Genomic DNA, 18,445 nt, shown 5'->3' with positions numbered 1-18,445 from the left:
TTCACAAGGTTTCCAAACAAAAACATCTTTTTTTTTTTTTGGAGATCTATTGAGCCATCAGCATCCCATATTGTGTACTGGTCCAAAGCTAAGAGGATTGGAATTTCAACTGCAGAGCAAGAGGTTGTGATGCCAAGCCCCAAGGGCAAGATGCAACTCATTGATGAGTTTTTTATGTTTTGCCTGCGTGTTGCTGTTGGTCTTAGAGAGAGAGTTTTGGCTGAAATATTTAAAGTTAGTACTTCTACAGTGAGTCGCATTGTAATAACATGGTCAAACTATTATACCTTCTGTTGGGATCAATTCAAATCTGGATGACCCAGGAGCAGGTGCGACGGACAATGCCTGTGATGCCATCTGATGCCAATCAGATGTGGTCTTGCTGTTGCATGATGGCAAATTATCAGGGTCCTTTAGATCTTGAAGGTGAGATAAAATATTGGAAAGAGTGAAGACTCTGTAATTACAGCCATCAACACCTCCTCCTGCTCACCAGCCAGTAATATCGGCCATCAGCACCTCTATCACCTCCTCCTGTTTACCAACCAATAACATCAGCCACCAGCACCTCTAACACCTCCTCGTGCTCACCAGCCAATAACATCAGCCACTAGCACCTCTATCACCTCCTCCTGTTTACCAACCAATAACATCAGCCACCAGCACCTCTATCACCTCCTCCTGTTTACCAACCAATAACATCAGCCACCAGCACCTCTATCACCTCCTCCTGCTCACCAGCCAATAACATCGGCCACCAGTACGTCTAACACCTTCTCCTGCTCACCAACCAATAACATCAGCCACCAGCACCTCTAACACCTCCTCGTGCTCACCAGCCAATAACATCAGCCACTAGCACCTCTATCACCTCCTCCTGTTTACCAACCAATAACATCAGCCACCAGCACCTCTATCACCTCCTCCTGTTTACCAACCAATAACATCAGCCACCAGCACCTCTATCACCTCCTCCTGTTTACCAACCAATAACATCAGCCACCAGCACCTCTATCACCTCCTCCTGCTCACCAGCCAATAACATCGGCCACCAGTACGTCTAACACCTTCTCCTGCTCACCAGCCAATAACATCGGCCACCAGAACCTCTAAAGCAGGTCGCACACCAGAAGCGCTGCGACATGGCGCGCACATGACAGTTTAAAGTATCACACACCAGACGCGCACATTCGCATGATATTTAACATGAAACTAATCAGATGGCGCTCTGTGGCGCGGTTGAAAAATGAACTCCGTCCTGAGCCGTGGCCGGGTGCCGCCTACAGCCGCCGACTTGCGGCGCCGGTGTGTGTATCCTGATAGAAACCTATGTTTAGAATTCTAAAATGAATGGCGCGGCGTGCCGCCATGCGGCGCTTCTGGTGTGCGACCTGCTTAACACCTCCTCCTGCTCACCATCAATAACATTGGCCACCAGCACCTCTAACACCTCCTCCTGCTCACCAGCCAATACCATTGGCCACCAGCACCTCTAACACCTCCTCCTGCTCACCAGCCAATACCATAGGCCACCAGCACCTCCAACACCTTTTACTTACCAGTGAGTAACACCGGCCACCAGCACCTTCCAACAACTCCTACTTACCAGACAATAACATCAACCACCAGCACCTCTAACACCTCCTCCTGCTCACCAACCAGTAACATCAACCACCAGCACCTCTAACACCTCCTCCTGCTCACCAACCAGTAACATCAACCACCAGCACCTCTAACACCTCCTCCTGCTCACCAGCCAGTAACATCAACCACCAGCACCTCCAACACCTCCTCCTGCTCACCAGCCAGTAACATCAACCACCAGCACCTCCAACACCTCCTCCTGCTCACCAGCCAGTAACACCAGCACCTCCAACACCTCCTATTTACCAGCCAGTAACATCAACCTCCAGCACCTCCAACACCTCCGACGACTCACTAGCCAGTAACATCAACCACCAGCACCTCCAACACCTCCTACTTACCAGCCAATAACATCGGCCACCAGCACCTTCAACACCTCATACTTACCAGCCAGTAACACCAGCCACTAGCACCTCCTACTGCTCACCAGCCAGTAACATCAACCACCAGCACCTCCTCCTACTTACCACCCAGAAACTTCGGAAACATGTTTTTTTCACTATGTAACACCAAACACCTCCTAGCCTCACCACTCAACAAGAGCAGGTACAGCCTCTTATTAAAGTTTTGAATTCACTATTACAATATTTTATAATCTGTAATGTTAGACTATTTGATGATTTTTGTGTCATTTTTAAACGTATGTAATTGCTCTTACTGTGTGCTACATTTTTATGTTTTCTCAGGGAATCCGGGCCAGATCAAGTGGTCATTAGACGCGTTTCCACTGTCGGGCCAGGGCTTTAATTGGGCCGGGCCAATCGCCCAGGAGGTTGAGCAGTGATGCCAAAATCATGTCGCGTTTCCACTGTCAGGCTAGTAGCTCGCAGGGCGTCACTCAAACCCCGCCCCCAGAACGTCTCCCGAATCAAAACGTCACACAACCCGCCCACTAGGGGTGGGCAGTACATAGTCATCACCGGTGTGACAATGCGCAACGACATGAATTTTCTAATACCGTCAATACCGTAATAAATCAGTTATATGCGGCCGAAATTTTATATATGCAACCTCATAATATATTTGGGAGCATTTGTGCGACTGCATATAATAGTTGTAGCGCGACCTGTTTTGATTTTTTTCTAAAAACGTGCTGAATCGCTCTTCCCTGCCACTGTAATGGATTATATTATATATCTGTCAATCACTCAAGGCTTTCCGCTGTCAGATGACAGGGAGCTTTTGTGACCGTCGGGAATGCAAACGGCAGAAAAGTGAAAAGTATACAGGTTTGCAAACCTCACCTAGTTATAATAATAATAACAAAGGCGCACACATTGTTGATAACCCTGCAAATCCAGACCTTATCTATTAATGATTAAGCATGGACATTTAAAGGACAACTTATCCTTGCGCTTATGCGTCCACGACTTCACACGTTACACAAAGTGTGTGCAGTGTACAGTACTTTACCTTATGTCACTCTCTTGGCAATGCATATTGGGGACGCATAAAACCCTGTTATGTGCGATTCTTTCATATTCACGAGTCCTGACCTTAATCCGCTGGTCAGGTAATCAAAATGTTGGCTACTTGATGTTTAATTATGGGTGGGTCGCGGGTTTCAGACAGGCCTTTGTAAAATGACAGTTTAATATGGCTTTAAAACGGTTTGATTTATGTAGGCTATTGTATATGCCTACATTGGTTTAGCTTTTGTTAGTTTTATATTGGTTTATTTATTTAATGCGATTTTATTATACCCGATATTTGTAATTCTTTAAATTATTTCAATATAGCTTGGGCTATTTTATGAAGATATGACACTATTGTTTTGAGCCTACAAAAGTGGACTTGAAATATGTAAAGTTTCATGTCTTTCTGTTGTATTCATATTGTGTATTATCTCCAAAATATTAAAAAGTAAAAAGCAGCGCGGCATCAACAGAGCTGTGAAGGAAGAGCTCTTTCGCTCAGTCTCAGACACAGGCATCTAAATGCGCACAAACACACATTTTAAACTTGACAAAAACTCTCGGCAACCTTTACTGTCTGCTGTGTCTTTAATATGGTGTAAAGATTATTATGCGTTATTGAAACATCAAGGAGGACGCAGCAAAGTCACTTATCAGTTAAAACTTTATTATTTTATGCAACAGCCTTGCATTTGAAATGGAAACATAAGGTCGATCATACACAAAAAGACCCCAGCATATAAGGCTGGATAATTTCTTTCCCCTATTTATTTATTTCTTTGGCGCATGTACTCGTTTGCGATCGTAAAACTGTGTCCGCACTCCGCCTCTCACTCTGCCCCGAAGCCCCAGTTGGCCCTCTTTGGCCCAAGGTATTTGGCGGGCAGAAAAATGCCGGCAGCTGGCCCCAAGAAAGCCCCGATTTTGCCCGATCAGGCCCCGGAAGTGACATTAGAAATGCGACTGGCCTTGGCTCGCCCTGGCTCGCTCACTTCAGGTGCGATAGTGGAAACGTGGCTATTGGTACCTCCGGGTAGACGGCTGATAAGAGACCACATAAACTAACTCTCCTTTGTGGCCTTTAACAGCATCTGTCAGATTTTTAATCTGACCTGTCATGTCATGGACTATTATTTCCAGTTTGGGTAAAGTTACAAAAATATTCATCAATAATGTTTTGATATTTACAATCAGTCATACATTTTTTTTGTTGTTGTAACAAAGATAGGAAAATAGTTTTATTATAAATATAAATTGAGTAAAAGCCATAAAAAACAACAGCAGTAAATGCTTAAATGAATTTAATGACAAAAACATACTGTGTATATCTGTGAATAATATAACATGTTATGGTAAGCTGGTTAGAGTAAACCTTTTGTCTATTTTCTCCCAAGCAAAACATGGATGTAGGTGCCAAAGTAGAGTTCATCAACTTTTGTCTTGATTTCTTGGATTAACTCATCATCCCTCCATACTCTCTCCACAGTGAAGTCACCCCTGCTATCTGTTACCAGATTGCACCAAGCTAAGCCAGTGACCATCATCTTTCCCTGGATTTGCCAGTGGTAGGCATGTGATTTCTTTAATTTTGCTTCACCCTCTTTAACTGCCGTGTGTGATGCAGTAATTTAAGGGTGCTTTCACACCTACACTTTTGTTTCGGAACGTGTCTCGTTTGCCCAGTTAGCGCGGTTCGTTTGGCATATGTGAACAGGGCAATCTCGCTCTGTTCCGCGCCAAAGTAATCGCTCCGAGATCGCTTGAATGAGGTGGTCTCGGCTCGATTGAAACGAACCCTTGAGCGGTTCGATTACAGTGAAAAATTACAGTGTCTATTGACAGCTTAGCGAGACGCTGCAAAATAAACCCTGACACTCTGACCAATGTGAGGAGAGTTTACTCGCACGTGATTTGTTTTAGCTCTTTTGGTCCGATTAGAAATTTTGCAATGTGAAAGCGAACCGCACCAAGAGCAAAGAGCAACAATGTAACAATTGTAATCTCTGTTTCGGAACAACTGAATCGATTCACAGGTGTGAAAGCACCCAAGTCTAAACTGTTGCTTTAAACTGAGATTGTCAAAGTTTGAACAGTCTCAAAGGGTGGTCTGCAATCTTGACTGTACCAGGGAGGAATATTTGTTGTATTACTATATGATATTGTAGTATGAAACAACTTATTGTCTAACAGTAAAACCTTCTCTGTGGTTCCATTTGGCTGAACAGGCTCCACAAATTAGTGTTAAATCATAGTAAACATAGTATATGGCACTACTGGGTCGTCAAAGGGATTCCTTCAGCCAATAATGAATATTCTGTTATCTTTTTCAGCCCTTACTATGAGTTTCTTTCTTCTGTTATACACAAAAGAAGATATTTTGAAAAATGCTGAAAACCTGTAACTATAGGGTATATGCCGAGCTAGTGTTTTTCCCATACTGATAAAACTTCCGGTGACCTGTTATTGTGATTTATTTTTTTCCAATTTACACGACTCCTTTTCCAGCATGGATGTTGTAATGTCATTAAAATACATTCAGTTAAATAAACTTTGGCATTCATTTAGTTGCTCAAACGTAAAACGAGACAAAAAGCTTTTTACTTGCACGCGCCCGTCAGAATCGGCAGGCTAGCGCAGCTCCATTGAATATACTGGGGTAAAATAAATGCTCATATCATAAAGACATGACAGGGAAAATGTCATTTAATGCAGTGCTTCTTGTACAATCTGAGACCCACTTTATATTGGATATCTGTCAGCCAGTGGAGATCGCTGATTTTAAAAGAAAACTGACCTTAAATGTGCAGATTTTTTCATTGGCATACAGTTGACTGAAAGCAAATAACCCAGGTTACTGACAAAATCAAAGTCCTATTAACATGCTTCGGCATATACCCTATCGACTTCCATTGTGTTTGTTTTCCTACTGTGGACATCAATGGTTACAGGTTTTCAGATTTGTATCTTCGTCAGTGTTTAACAGAGGAAAGAACCTCATCGGTTTGGAAGCACGTGAGTAAATAGTTGAGGGAGAACTCTCTCTTTAATTGAGAAAGGAGTCATTTAGAAAACTCACAGAAATGATGATCACAGCTTCAGTTTGATTCACAGGATTTTATTTGACTTATTAGCCAACAATACATAAAAGCAGTTCATCACAAAACAATTCAAAGAACAATTAATTACAAAACAATCATGAACACTTCATTATAAAACAATCAGTCTCTCTTATGACAGAACACCAGATTCATTAATGAGGGAGAAAATAGTCGAGCAGATCTTTGATGACACTTTAGAGGAGAAAACTGTGACAGCACTGGAGTTGAAGTTCAGTTCAGTTCAGTGTGGTTTAATTGTCACTGCTGAAAGTCCAAACACTGAAGAGCAAATCCATCGATGCGCAGCTCCACAAGTCCCAACCAAGCAAGCCAGCGGCGACAGTGGCGAGGAACAAAACTTCACCAATTGACAAAAGTGAAGGAAAAAACCTCGAGAGAAACCAGGCTCGGTTGGGTACGACCATTTCTCCTGTGGCCAAAGGTCTTGTGCAGAGCTGCGGTCTAGGCACTATTCATTACCATTATTGTCATTAATTACTCAGCTCATGTCCTTAGTTCAAATTCATGTTTAGTTCATATTGAGAACACAAATGAAAACATTTGAGATGAAATCTGAGAGCTCTCTGACCCTCAAACCGCACGTCCAGAAGAGCGCAGTGCACTGTATGTGTGTCGCACTGCTGACGTTTAACCCAGAGGCCTGCGCGACTTCCTCTCATTTAAACAAAGCGTGGGCACATCTGAGGTAAACGTCAGCAGTGGACACACACAGTGCAGGACAGAGCTCTCATGGTGTGATGATTTGATTTCGTCTCAAATGTTTTCATTTGTTTTCTGAAGATGAGGAAAGGTGTCAGGGGTTTGGAGTGAAACTTCTTTAATGCAGAAAGAAAAACAAAAATATTTAAACAAAAATAATGACTTCAGAAGTCCTGTACTGCACTGGATGTGTGTCGCACTGCTGACGTTTAACCCAGAGGCCTGCGCGACTTCCTCTCATTTAAACAAAGCGTGGGCACATCTGAGGTAAACGTCAGCAGTGGACACACACACAGTGCAGGACAGAGCTCTCATCAACACACTGACACTGAAAAGTAAGATCTGAGGGGTTTGGAATGACATGAGGGAGTAATTAATAACTTTAATAGTCTTGTGAAATTTCTGGAAATGCTGCTGTTCTCCACTTTCTCGCTTCTTTAGTGTTTTCTAAAATGAAGAAAAACAACACAAAGTTATTTAAGCAGTGATATGAAGGGCTGTCAAATAAGACTTGTGAGAGCAGAAGAGGAAACAACAGGAATAGCTTGAAGGAAAGAAAGACTGAAGATGTACTTTTGTGCTCGGTGTGTTCCTCTACATCCTGGCGTCTAACAGCTCCATTAGATTTGGGGTTGTTAGATTGAACCACTGGTGCTCTTCTAACTGATGTAACTTCAGCCGCTCAAGTGGACAGCGGATGAAACACTGGGAAATCAGGTCCTGGCATGCTGAAAAGTGACACAGAGAGTGTGAAATATGTCTGCATACTCAAGATTCATGAACGTGTTTAAATCTCACTACATCAAATTACAAAACATCCACAATGAAATCACTTTAATATCTACAGTAACTATTATATTTAATCCTTTTTTACTCGTGACTGACATATTTTATTCTGTCACTGAGGCTGAGATTGTTCAGAGGTGTCTGCTTACCTGGAGATAACCTGGGGTGTATCTCAGCGGATGCAAACATTACTGAATCTTCGTCACGAAAGGGCAATTCTGCATGCAAGATTTCATACAGCACGATGCCAATTGTCCAGACGTTTACCGGGTCAGCATGGTATGTGGGATCCCTGAAAACCTCAGGTGGCGTGCAGTAAATAACTCCTATAAGAGAGACATTTTCAGAATTCAGTCATTTCATAAGACAATACTGTGAGCAAAGAAACTAACACAAAACGCCAACTCACCTCGATATTGATCGCTATTGAAAGGCTCGCTGCTAATTGGCCAAGCACAACCAAAGTCGATCAATTTGAGCTGTAATTGGGGTTGAGTCACCATGATGTTCTCCGTGTGGATATCTCCATGGAAAACTCCATGCTCAGTGCAGAACTTGACAGCTTGGATCAACTGACTCATTAACTGGCGTGATCGGTTTTCACCAATGTCCAATGTATCTGTGATGTACTGATCCAAGGTCTGGTATGACTCTGCGTACTCCAGACTGAGAATGAAGTTGTTCTCATTCTCAATCCAGTCGTGTAATCCGATGATGTTTGGACATTGCGGAGCATTCTTCAACTTAAGCATCATTGCCACTTCCGCAAGCACAGGTGTGGAATGACCATCCTAGAAAAAAAAACAGATTTCAAAGATATTACCAGAGCAGAATGACACAAAGTACAGAAACAAAATCTTCACGAAGTAAATAATCACTCAGCTCCATATTATGCTGAACACAAAAGAAGATATTTTGAAGAATGTTGAAAACCAGTAAGCAGTGACTTCATAAGTATTTTCTTTTTCTACAATGGAAGTCAGTGGCTCCCTGTTTCCAACATATCTGCTTTTGAGTTCAGTTTAAAGTGGTCCAGACAGGTACGGGACAAGTGAAAGACGAGTAAATCACATTTTCACTGTTGTGTGAATTATTCAACTTACAATGTCGAGATAATGGTTGTCTTCCTTCTTGTTGATAAACTTCAGGGCAACCTGAAAAAAACAAATTAAATTAAAGCCAACAAGTTTAATATATTCAATAATCAGGAGGAAAATATTGACTGAATGTAAAAAATAGTTCTCTACCTTTTCACTTTTCCGAAGTTTGTGAGATGCCACAAACACCTGGCCAAAAGCTCCTTCTCCAATCACGGCTCCAACTTCAAAGTCAGACAAATCAAATCCTGAAACACAGAAAAAGAGCAGGGAGATTTACTTGGATTGTCTGGTATGAAACGGATCAAATAAATGACTAATGAATCCTTTGAATCTGGATTTAATGCAATGAGCTGAAAGCAGTAACTTCTATCAGAAATGCAGGAGTAAACTGATTACTAATTTATATTAATTATGAGGTACAGAAAATAGAAGAAAATGATGACTTACCACGAGGGGGTCCAGAAGCCTCTTTAGGCTCCTCAGGAACCTGGCCTGGCAGACATACTGCCTCAGGGTTAGCTTCCTCCAGCTCTGGCTCGGGCTCTGACTCTGGCTCAGTTTCAGGTTCAGGTTGTGGTGTAAGATGCTGGACTATATCTGTGTCACAGCACAGGAAAGGGCGCGTTGCAGCCTTCCATACTCTCTTGAAGAAAGCAGAGACTCTTTTCCCTTTTCTTCCTTTTTTGGGTTTTTCTAAAATGAAGAAAACAAACAGAAACATCTCCATGAACAGAGCTGCAGCTACTAATTAATACACAACCAACAGCACAACAAATGACACTGTCTGATTTACAAGCTAAAAACAACAAAGCATAAAAATATCAGATGAACCAAATTCAGGATGACTCACCATCAGTCCCATCAATATCAGAGGGGTCTTGAACAGACGGAGGCGACTCAGGACAGGCCGAATCTGCATCCGTCATGTTCTTAATATTGGTGAGGCCATGGACACTGATTGGCTGAGGATCTTCCCAGATCTGGCCTGGCAGACACACCAGCTCAGTATCAACATGACCTGTCAGGGCCGTTGAGGACTCAGGACGGGCCGGATCTGCTGTTTGCTTGATCCTGGAGGGGCCCGGAACACTCAACGGCTGAGGGTCTTCACAGACCTGGCCGGGCAGCCACACCGGCTCAAGGTCTGCATGTGCTGCGACGGTCCTGGAAGGACCTGGAACAGGCAGATGCTCGAAATCATCGATATCCGACTGTGGTTCAAATGGAGCCACTCTGTTCCGGCCACAGCAAAGGAAAGGGCGCTTCACAGCCTTCCATGCTCTCTTGAAGAAAGCAGAGGCTTTATTCCCTTTCCTCCTTTTCTCTGGATTTTCTAAAATAAAGGAAATGAACAGGGAAATATTAGAAAACTCTTTAACCACAGGTTCAAAATAGACAAACTGCTGTAAATTAGACATATAAAAGACAATCACACAAAACAAACAACAATAATAAATGTACAATTATAATAGAAAATGTTTGAAAACTGAAATTAATTATGTGGAATTGCAAATCATTTCTATGATGTAAATGTAGAAATACAAATGAAAATGAAAGTCTTTCTCCAGAACTTCAGTTACAGAAACAGAGCTCTAGACATTTATTATTATGGAGGTGAAGTTGGTTTTATATTTGCACATTTGTTCATTTAACAGTCTCTATATTGTTTACCATGCTAGTTTGAATATTAAGTCTGAAACCGCATGTAAGTATGACTTCAAATCAACATTAGCACTATTTAACTGACTGTAAACACTGTTATATGATGATAGTCATTGGCTGTTAATATGATTTCCCCATTTAGATTTTGAAACAATATTTTTCTTTTATATTATTAAGGAGAAAGTCAGAATGTGTGAATATAAAACCAACTTTACCTCAATTGTATTAATTCATCCCTGCTTGAACAAAGAATTGAATATAATATTCTCACTCAGTTTGCTAAAATATAACAATTATTCCTCCACACTATCAAAAACTAAGAACATTACTGTGCAGGTCTACACAAAGGATTTAAATTAAAGTAATATTAAAACGTTTTTTTATCAGTAAAGTTAACAAGGCACAATTTCTGTTGAGTGGAAATGAGAAACTTAAAAGCCAGAATGTCAATACATAAAATATCAGCAGGGCTCAAATCACAGAGTCAGAAAATATTCAATATCACAACTACACTACACAATTACAAACACGAGAGGTTGAATATTTGACTCTTAAGTCAGTAATTCGCTTTTATGGCTATATTATATTATTATTATTATACTTTTTATTAAATAAGACGTGAAAATACACTGTTTTTGTAAACTGTCATCTCACCTGTTGGGCTTCTCATCACTGTAGGAGGTGTAGGAGAAGCCATCGTATCACTTTGATGATTATCGTTGACAAATACAGGCTTAATCAAATTAACTCGAGTAAAAAACGCAGCTGACGTGTTATTTGCCATTTGAGATGCAAAACAAGTCGCTAAAGTCGTTAATCACTGTTCACTGTACTGGTTCGTTTGTCACTCTGAGGAATTTCTGAACTGTGTTCTGTCTTATGACGTAACGGCATTCTATTTATGTCATCATCGATGACGTGAGATGGGTGGGGTCATCCAAGATGGCGCTCTGCTCGGTCAAGTTTTTTTGAGCTCCACAACTCAGTTACTGTCTTAGTCAGATAATAAATTTATAACAAATAAAGTGTGACACATACCCTGATGAAAGCTTCAGCAATTATTATCAAATTCTATCAGAAATATCAGTATAAACTGCAGCAGTACGAGCAGCACCAGCGACGATACATTCATGATCTTTTATCAATAAAGTATACAAACCTGAATTAAATGTATTTATTAATAAATTCACAAACATGTATTAAAGTTTTATATCACAGTCAATAATAAGTGGACATTTGTGCTTCACATGTAAAACGTTGAATAATAAATATGAAGGGTTGGGCTAAAATAGTCTATAAATTATTAGTCCACATAAGAAAGAGAAAATGTTTTATGATTTATTAGGCAAATAACAAACTGGACCGCACAAATAACCTCACTAGAAATTGTCCATCTGAATGATAAAACAATATCAACAGTAATAATTATAATAATGTCCTTCCCTTTTAATGCCTCTCTTGTAAATAAGTCAAATTCACTGATAATGACAATCATTATATAATCGCTAAAATATGATCATTATCAGTGGATTTGACTCGTTATATAAAACTCTATTTAAAACGTATTGATTTATGGACTACTGGAACATTATAATTTGATAATTTCTGTGTAATAAAAAATAAAACGAATTAAGTGAAATAAATTAATAATAAAATGAAATGAATACTTAAAGGATTAAAAGTAAAAATGATGAATGAAGAGAAAATGCTTCATATTAGCCTAAAGATCGTGTTGAACATGACTAGTTGGCTTTTTTGGCAGATGAAGGAAAGTCAGAACACATGTTTTGTGCTTATAGTAAATGTGTCTTGATTTATTTGGCACTTTACGTGTGTTTGGCTGTAAAAGCGCACCTACAGGTGTTTCTCTAAACAGGCGCAGGTCAGATTTTCTCCAGGTCATCATTTATTTCATTTTGTGTAAAAGAATACATTAATTAGACCTGTCCAGTGTCGTCTGGAGAGTGTCCCAGACCGCAATCTGAAGTGGTTTGAGCGATTGGATTAATATCAGATCAGAATAAAGCGAATGAAGTGAGCAGGTGTAAACAGCCTCATAACACGACGTGACGGGATCAGCGCCTTTTGCTGTGACAGTTGACGGCGGAGGACTCCGCTTGGTAGTAATTTATCGGACAGTTATTTTCCAAAATTGTAATGGCACAGCAGTCAAAAATGAATAGGGAAAGGGAGGTCATGTACGAGTAACGAGACAAATCAATAACGGCAAATATACAGGACGCCCCAGCCTAGAACCTGAACGGGACAGATTCTCATCTGTTAGGAAGTAACGTCAGCCTTACCCTGTTTTCCAGTCTTTTTTTAACATATGTTCAACATTTTGCGACAATGACGCTGCTGTCTGCTTTCTCTTCGTCTCTCTGGCTCTTTTCGACCCATAATAACGTTATTCACTATGAATGTCGCATCAAAGATTCAAATGTCAGTTACAGTTACCGCTCGCTTATGTCACGTGACTCGCGTCCATTAACGTGGCTTTGAGGCTCCATGAGATTCAAATTACTGGCCATAGTTATTTAAAAAATTACATTTATAAAAAAACAACAAAGGAAAATACACAAAATAATTAGGCTAAATCACAAAATAATCAGGCTAAAGCAGGGCATTATGAAAGGTCATGTGACTGATGTCCCTGACGTCACTTTTCGCGTAAACGTAAGGCCCGTTGAGAGACGAATGCATAAGTGCTTATGAACACCATATGATAAACACAATCAAACCCATCGCAACCTGTTGGTTGAAAGACGAGGCGAGTTTGTAGAATATTTCTGTGAGTATCCTGAGATTTCTGAAGCTGTTCGAAGATTTCGCCTATTTCACAAAATGGCGATCTAGACCGGAAGTAGGGAAAACTTTGTTCCGGTAGAGACTAAAAAGTAAGCTATCTTGCAGCGTACCTTTTTGTACTAGTTTCAAAAAGAAACAGCCATATTTTTCCTTTCATAGCTTTCTCATTAATGAAACTATGAAGTGTTTTGTTGTACTTTTTTTATTTTCACTTCGTTTTGCTTATTTTTCCTTAATTTACTTTGTTTTAAATGAATTTTCATATTTTATCTGGATTTTCTTGTTTTATTGCAGGTTGGAGGAGATTGTCCATGTCCCACATGGGTGAAGAAAGAGGAGGTGAGTGTTTTTAATTTGTCATTAGTTTGTCATTGGTTTGTCACTGAATGATGCTGTACGATGTTTGACTGATATGAAAAAGATCATAGAAGTTTACATAAAATAAACAATAAATAAATAAACGTTTTAATGTTTGTTTTTATTGTTTAAAACAATTATAATGATGGAAACTGCAGAGTTGCTCAATAAAAACTTCAAGTTCCTTCTGAAAGTGTGATAAAAGTGAGCAGTAAAATTGTTTCTGTGTGTGATTTATATTTAACCTCAAGCCATTCCAGACCCAGGAGTGCTGCTTTCACCCAGACAGCAGCTCTGGACACAGACACACCGGACAACACCGCTGAGCTTCCTGGATATTTGGCTCCTCTGCCTTCACATTTGGCTGATTCTGCATCCACAGACCAGAGGAAAAGGCAAAGCAGCAGCCAGCAAACACCGTCCACCTCTTCCCAGAGACCGGCCAAACGCTCTCGCAGAGGTCAGCACAGCTCAAATCTTCCAGATCTTCTGGCTCAGTTAGGAAATGATTTGTCATTGAAGACACTGCAGCATGTTTTCTCTTCTCTCTTCATTTCTTGTGCTCTTCTGTGTTGCAGACTTGTACCTGAAGGGCCCGTTGCTGGGACGAGGTGGATTCGGCTCTGTGTTTGCTGGGGTCCGCAGGTCTGATGGGCTGCCAGTAAGAGATCTTCTTCCCTCCTTCATTCAGACATGCTTTAGAAATGTTGCTGTCAGTAAATGTCATGTGTCTCCATCAGGCAGGTGTGATTTACTCTGCTTTTTCCGTCTGCAGGTGGACATCAAGTACGTGTCGAAGGACCGGACCCCCGAGACACTGAAAGTTGTATGTTTTGGTGTGAATCTGTGGTGTTTGCTGTGTTTGATTCAGTCCTGGATATAATGGAGGGTTTGTCCTGCAGGACGGTCAGGGTCGGCTGCCGCTGGAGGTGGCATTAAAGAGCCACATCACTTCAGCTCCTGCCTGCCCCAGTGTCCTGCAGCTGCTGGACTGGTTTGATCGTCCCAGATGCTACATCTTGATCCTGGAGCGTCCGGCTCCTTGCCAAGACCTCCAGAGCTTCTGTGAGGAGAACGGCTGTCTGGACGAGCATCTGGTCAAGGAACTGCACCGGGACGTCAAGCCAGAGAACCTACTGATCTCCACAGAGTCCCAGGACATCAAGCTGCTGGACTTCGGCTGTGGAGATCTGCTGAAGCGCTCGGCCTACAAATACTTTGCAGGTGGGTTTGAGTTACAGAAGGAAACGTTCTGTTGATGTTTGTGAACGTCTGCTGATCAACTAAAGGGAATTTGTCTGTACTGGAGCATTTGGAGCAGATGTTTGTGGTCTTCTTGTGTCTCTCAGGCACTCCTGCATTCACTCCTCCTGAGTGGTTTAGCAGACATCGCTACAATGCCACTCCAGCTACAGTCTGGTCAGTAGGAGTGACGCTCTACAACATCCTGTGTGACCGTTTCCCCTTCAGAGGCGCATAGAGGGTCACGTCCAGAAGCAGACTGACCTTTCTTAGGAGCTTGTCAACAGGTAAGAGATTCAGACACATTCAGAGATGGCGTGGCGAGCGAGCAGAAGTGTGTTGTTGTGTGTTTCTGAAGACATGGTTGTGTGTAATAGAGTGCCGTCAGCTGATTCGCTGGTGTCTCAGTGCAGCGCCGGCTGATCGGTCCAGTTTAGATGATCCTGAGCGCCATCCCTGGTTGCACTGAACAGGTAGCCACTGACATTACACTGATCTGAGTCCATCAGTCATAGCTTGGCTTGTATTGTCAGGTTCAGTGTAGATAAACGCTGTCAATGACTTGTAGAAGGAGAGCAGGAGTGGCAGATGAAAACTGAAGAATTGTGTTTCAGCTTATTTTATGTGAGTAATTAGAAAAAACAACAAATGCCTTTTTTGTGTGTAACGGGGGGGAAAAGTCAATATAAATACTAGTCGTAATAATAATATTGATTAATAATAACAACATTAATAACAATACAGGTGCAGTGCGCTGTCAGAATGCAGTGGTTCTGCTTGTTGATGACTACCCAGGCCTTACCTAAAGTTCCGTCTTCTTTCCTTGTCTTTGGCTTGGCAGAACCTCGGTTTTTAGCACTACAAAGTTTTGAATCTGGTAATCATGGAACATTATTTCTTGCACATGACCACACAGAACAAAACTGTTGGAATCCAAAGACTTGTAGGCCTTTAACTTCTCTTGTAAAATCACTTTTAATGAGATAGTTGTGTATTTCAGGATGCTTGGCCATTTCGTATCATCCAATATCCATTGGGAGGGTGCTATCGCAAATGGATCTGTCAGATGAACGCCGCTCACTTTAAGATTCATTTTGCAGAATAACTGTTTATTACTGTGTGCCAAGCTGTTATAATACGCTGAAAGCATTATGTAAATAATATATATAATATATGTAATAAGAGTGTCACGATCCTCCAAATCCTCGATTCGATTACATTTTCGATTCTAAAGGCACGATTCGATTCGATTTTCGATTATGAATAATTAATTAATGACCAATTAGTTATTTGTAGCCTACCGTTTAAACTACCTGACCTGTATGGTCTTTGTTTTACCCATAAACAAATCATACAGTAAATGAATAAAGGCAAGATACACACATAATTACCACCTGTCAATCACTTTTTCTGCGGGACTCGGGAATAGGCAGTGATCTGTGTCGTTATAATGGCGTCGGTAAAAAAGATGCACAACCAACAGGAACCAGCCAACAGTATCTGAGGTGTTCGCTAAAATGACTAAGTACAAGTGAGTGAAAGATTGAAGCAGTCCTCTGACTGCCTGGACCTGCTGTCTTGAGCGCATGGCTGTGTCTGTGTGTACACGTGATGTGCATTTTCAGAGGTAGAGAGGAAGGAGGGCTGCTCAGAAATGCTACACGCCACTGTGGATGTTAAATCGTTGTCGTTCTAAAATGCTATTCAAAAACAGACGGTGTAAACAGGGCCTGAGTGTGTACTTTTCGCGAGCGGATTTGCAACGGGGCGGGCGGAGGATCGAGATGCCGGTGTTGTCTATCGGACGAACCGTACGTAATACGTACATAGCAGAGCTTGCAAAACTGTGTTTTTTTTTGTCGACAACACGAACGTTGTCAACATAACTCACTGGAAATCCAAAATGCCTCCACACCGGCGACTTCATTGAAAGAGGAGAGGGTTTAAGCTCTGTCGACGGGTCTCCTGCGTCTGAAGTTTAACAAGCACTTCAACAAGCCTGTTTTTTTACCGCTTGGCAAGCCAAGCTGACGTGACATGGGGGCGTGGCAGCATCGACGATTCTATTTTTTGATTCGATAATCGAAATTGAGCATAAATTTCGATCGATTTCGATTTTTAATGACACCCCTAATATGTAATCAATATAACTTATCTCTAATACAACAACAAAGTCTGTACCGCATCAGATGTCATTCCCTCGCTGTGAATGCTAGCGCTCCTGTTTTTTTTTCTGCAACCTCGCTGTGCGCGCATCCAGAATGTTTACAAACCGGTAATTCATCTACACCGATGTGTTCACTCTTTATCTCTTTTTTTGTGGCATTTATGGGCTGCTGGATACACAGTGGGTCCTTCACCTAGTAAAATTCTTCATTTTTCTTTGTCATGTAATGACTGAAACTGAGGAATATTCAGCATTATTTGTTTGTACAGCAGGGCTCGAAATTAACCTTTTTGCTTGGTAGCACCGGTGCTCCTAACTTTAAAAATGTAGGCACATCAGCCAAAATTTATTCGCACCCACCAATTATAAGCACCGTTACTACAAGTGTTATACAAACAGATTTATTGCATTTGAAATCAACAATAATCAAACTAACAAGCAAACAAATATATATGTATGCATGAGGAAAATATGTTTCAAGGAAATCCCGTTATCACAAGAAAATAGTTGTTATAACATAACTGAGTAAGCAAAAGATACACGGAGCGCTCACCAGCCCTGCATGCACTGCTTGACATGAATGAATCTGTTAACGATATAACTGTGCTGTTCTTACAGGTGTTTTCTGATATTGCACTGATGCTTTTGACATATACTGTAACTTATTATATGCATACGTCATGTTAATAGCCATACCGGTCTTCATGAGTAGCGATATTAGTTTACTAAGTGTAAACTAATATCGCGATGGTGTATGTGGTGTTAAATTTGACACATAGCTGCCACTTGCACGGCGGACAGCATCTGGCGATTATATGAAGGATTAAAGAGAAGCTCTCGTGCTAGATGTGGCAAACAGTTACCTGAAAATTTCATCCTACAGACTTTTCATAGCGCACTTGAAGCCAATGAAAGTCTTTTTTCCACCCTTCGAAAAGTGTAGATGGTGGAGTAACATTCAGCACATGGTCACTACTAAGATGTGTCATTATTTGTAACTTTAGATGCCATGGTTTCTAAAACAAAATCTGTCAGTGTTATCTTCATTCTTAACTTCAGCGCTTTACAATTTTTCGCAGTTGTAGCTCTCTGCCAGAAGGGATTGATTGAGTGATTGACAGCTGAAATTTCAGTGCTAGAGCAGTGGGCCAATAAGAAGAGCGCGAAGGTGGGGCAAGCATTACGGACTTGGCTTTGTTTACTGCAGCAAGTTGACATGACAACTGTTTTAAACCATTCCTGAGCGCTTCGTTTCACATTTTTAAATGCAGACAAAGAGCTTAGAGATGCATTCTGCGTGAATGTCTCCCGAATCCGCGCATGGGGTGAACATTTTGCAGTAAAAACTGGTCGCACACAACAATTTTAAGCACTCGCACAAATGCTCCCAAATATATTTCGAGGTTGCATTAATAAAATTTCGGGCGCATACGCCGGCGTTTGACG

The 18,445-nt window shown here is 41.3% G+C and overlaps 2 protein-coding genes across 2 annotated transcripts in view; one reads left to right on the top strand and one right to left on the bottom strand.

The window, feature by feature from the left end:
- Nucleotides 1-6,153: 6,153 nt before the first annotated feature.
- On the bottom strand, nucleotides 6,154-12,914 carry si:ch211-57m13.9. The gene is made up of 10 exons (XM_073914417.1): nucleotides 12,729-12,914; nucleotides 11,080-11,418; nucleotides 9,614-10,096; nucleotides 9,211-9,456; nucleotides 8,911-9,008; nucleotides 8,767-8,817; nucleotides 8,073-8,454; nucleotides 7,813-7,989; nucleotides 7,451-7,605; nucleotides 6,154-7,324 (listed from the first exon to the last, which is right to left on the bottom strand). Exons 2-9 carry the CDS (start codon nucleotides 11,207-11,209, stop codon nucleotides 7,472-7,474), a joined length of 1,701 nt encoding a protein of 566 aa, XP_073770518.1. The 5' UTR covers nucleotides 11,210-11,418; nucleotides 12,729-12,914; the 3' UTR covers nucleotides 6,154-7,324; nucleotides 7,451-7,471.
- A 441-nt stretch (nucleotides 12,915-13,355) lies between these two features.
- The window catches only part of LOC137496560 (serine/threonine-protein kinase pim-1-like), a 25,677-nt gene continuing 20,587 nt past the window's right edge, over nucleotides 13,356-18,445 (top strand). The window contains exons 1-6 of the mRNA XM_073914435.1: nucleotides 13,356-13,572; nucleotides 13,842-14,050; nucleotides 14,183-14,251; nucleotides 14,366-14,416; nucleotides 14,493-14,814; nucleotides 14,940-15,119. Of these exons, the coding sequence (XP_073770536.1) occupies nucleotides 13,485-13,572; nucleotides 13,842-14,050; nucleotides 14,183-14,251; nucleotides 14,366-14,416; nucleotides 14,493-14,814; nucleotides 14,940-15,070 (870 nt within the window). The 5' untranslated portion in view covers nucleotides 13,356-13,484 and the 3' untranslated portion in view covers nucleotides 15,071-15,119. The remainder of the gene's footprint in view (nucleotides 13,573-13,841; nucleotides 14,051-14,182; nucleotides 14,252-14,365; nucleotides 14,417-14,492; nucleotides 14,815-14,939; nucleotides 15,120-18,445) is intronic.

Source organism: Danio rerio, chromosome 10 (genome assembly GCF_049306965.1).
Source record: "Danio rerio strain Tuebingen ecotype United States chromosome 10, GRCz12tu, whole genome shotgun sequence".
In the NCBI taxonomy this organism is placed as follows: Eukaryota; Metazoa; Chordata; class Actinopteri; order Cypriniformes; family Danionidae; genus Danio; species Danio rerio.
The sequence above is the reverse complement of the archived record's forward strand: the minus strand, read 5'-3'. Positions and strand labels throughout refer to the sequence as shown.

Bases quoted from the DNA above. Each gene is read 5' to 3' on its own strand.
- si:ch211-57m13.9 (XM_073914417.1), bottom strand. From the start codon at position 11,209: ATGGCAAATAACACGTCAGCTGCGTTTTTTACTCGAGTTAATTTGATT. The intron at 10,097-11,079 runs GTGAGATGACAG...CCTTTATTTTAG, and splicing joins AGTGATGAGAAGCCCAACAG to AAAATCCAGAGAAAAGGAGG. The intron at 8,455-8,766 runs GTAAGTTGAATA...TTTTTTTTCTAG, and splicing joins ACAACCATTATCTCGACATT to GATGGTCATTCCACACCTGT.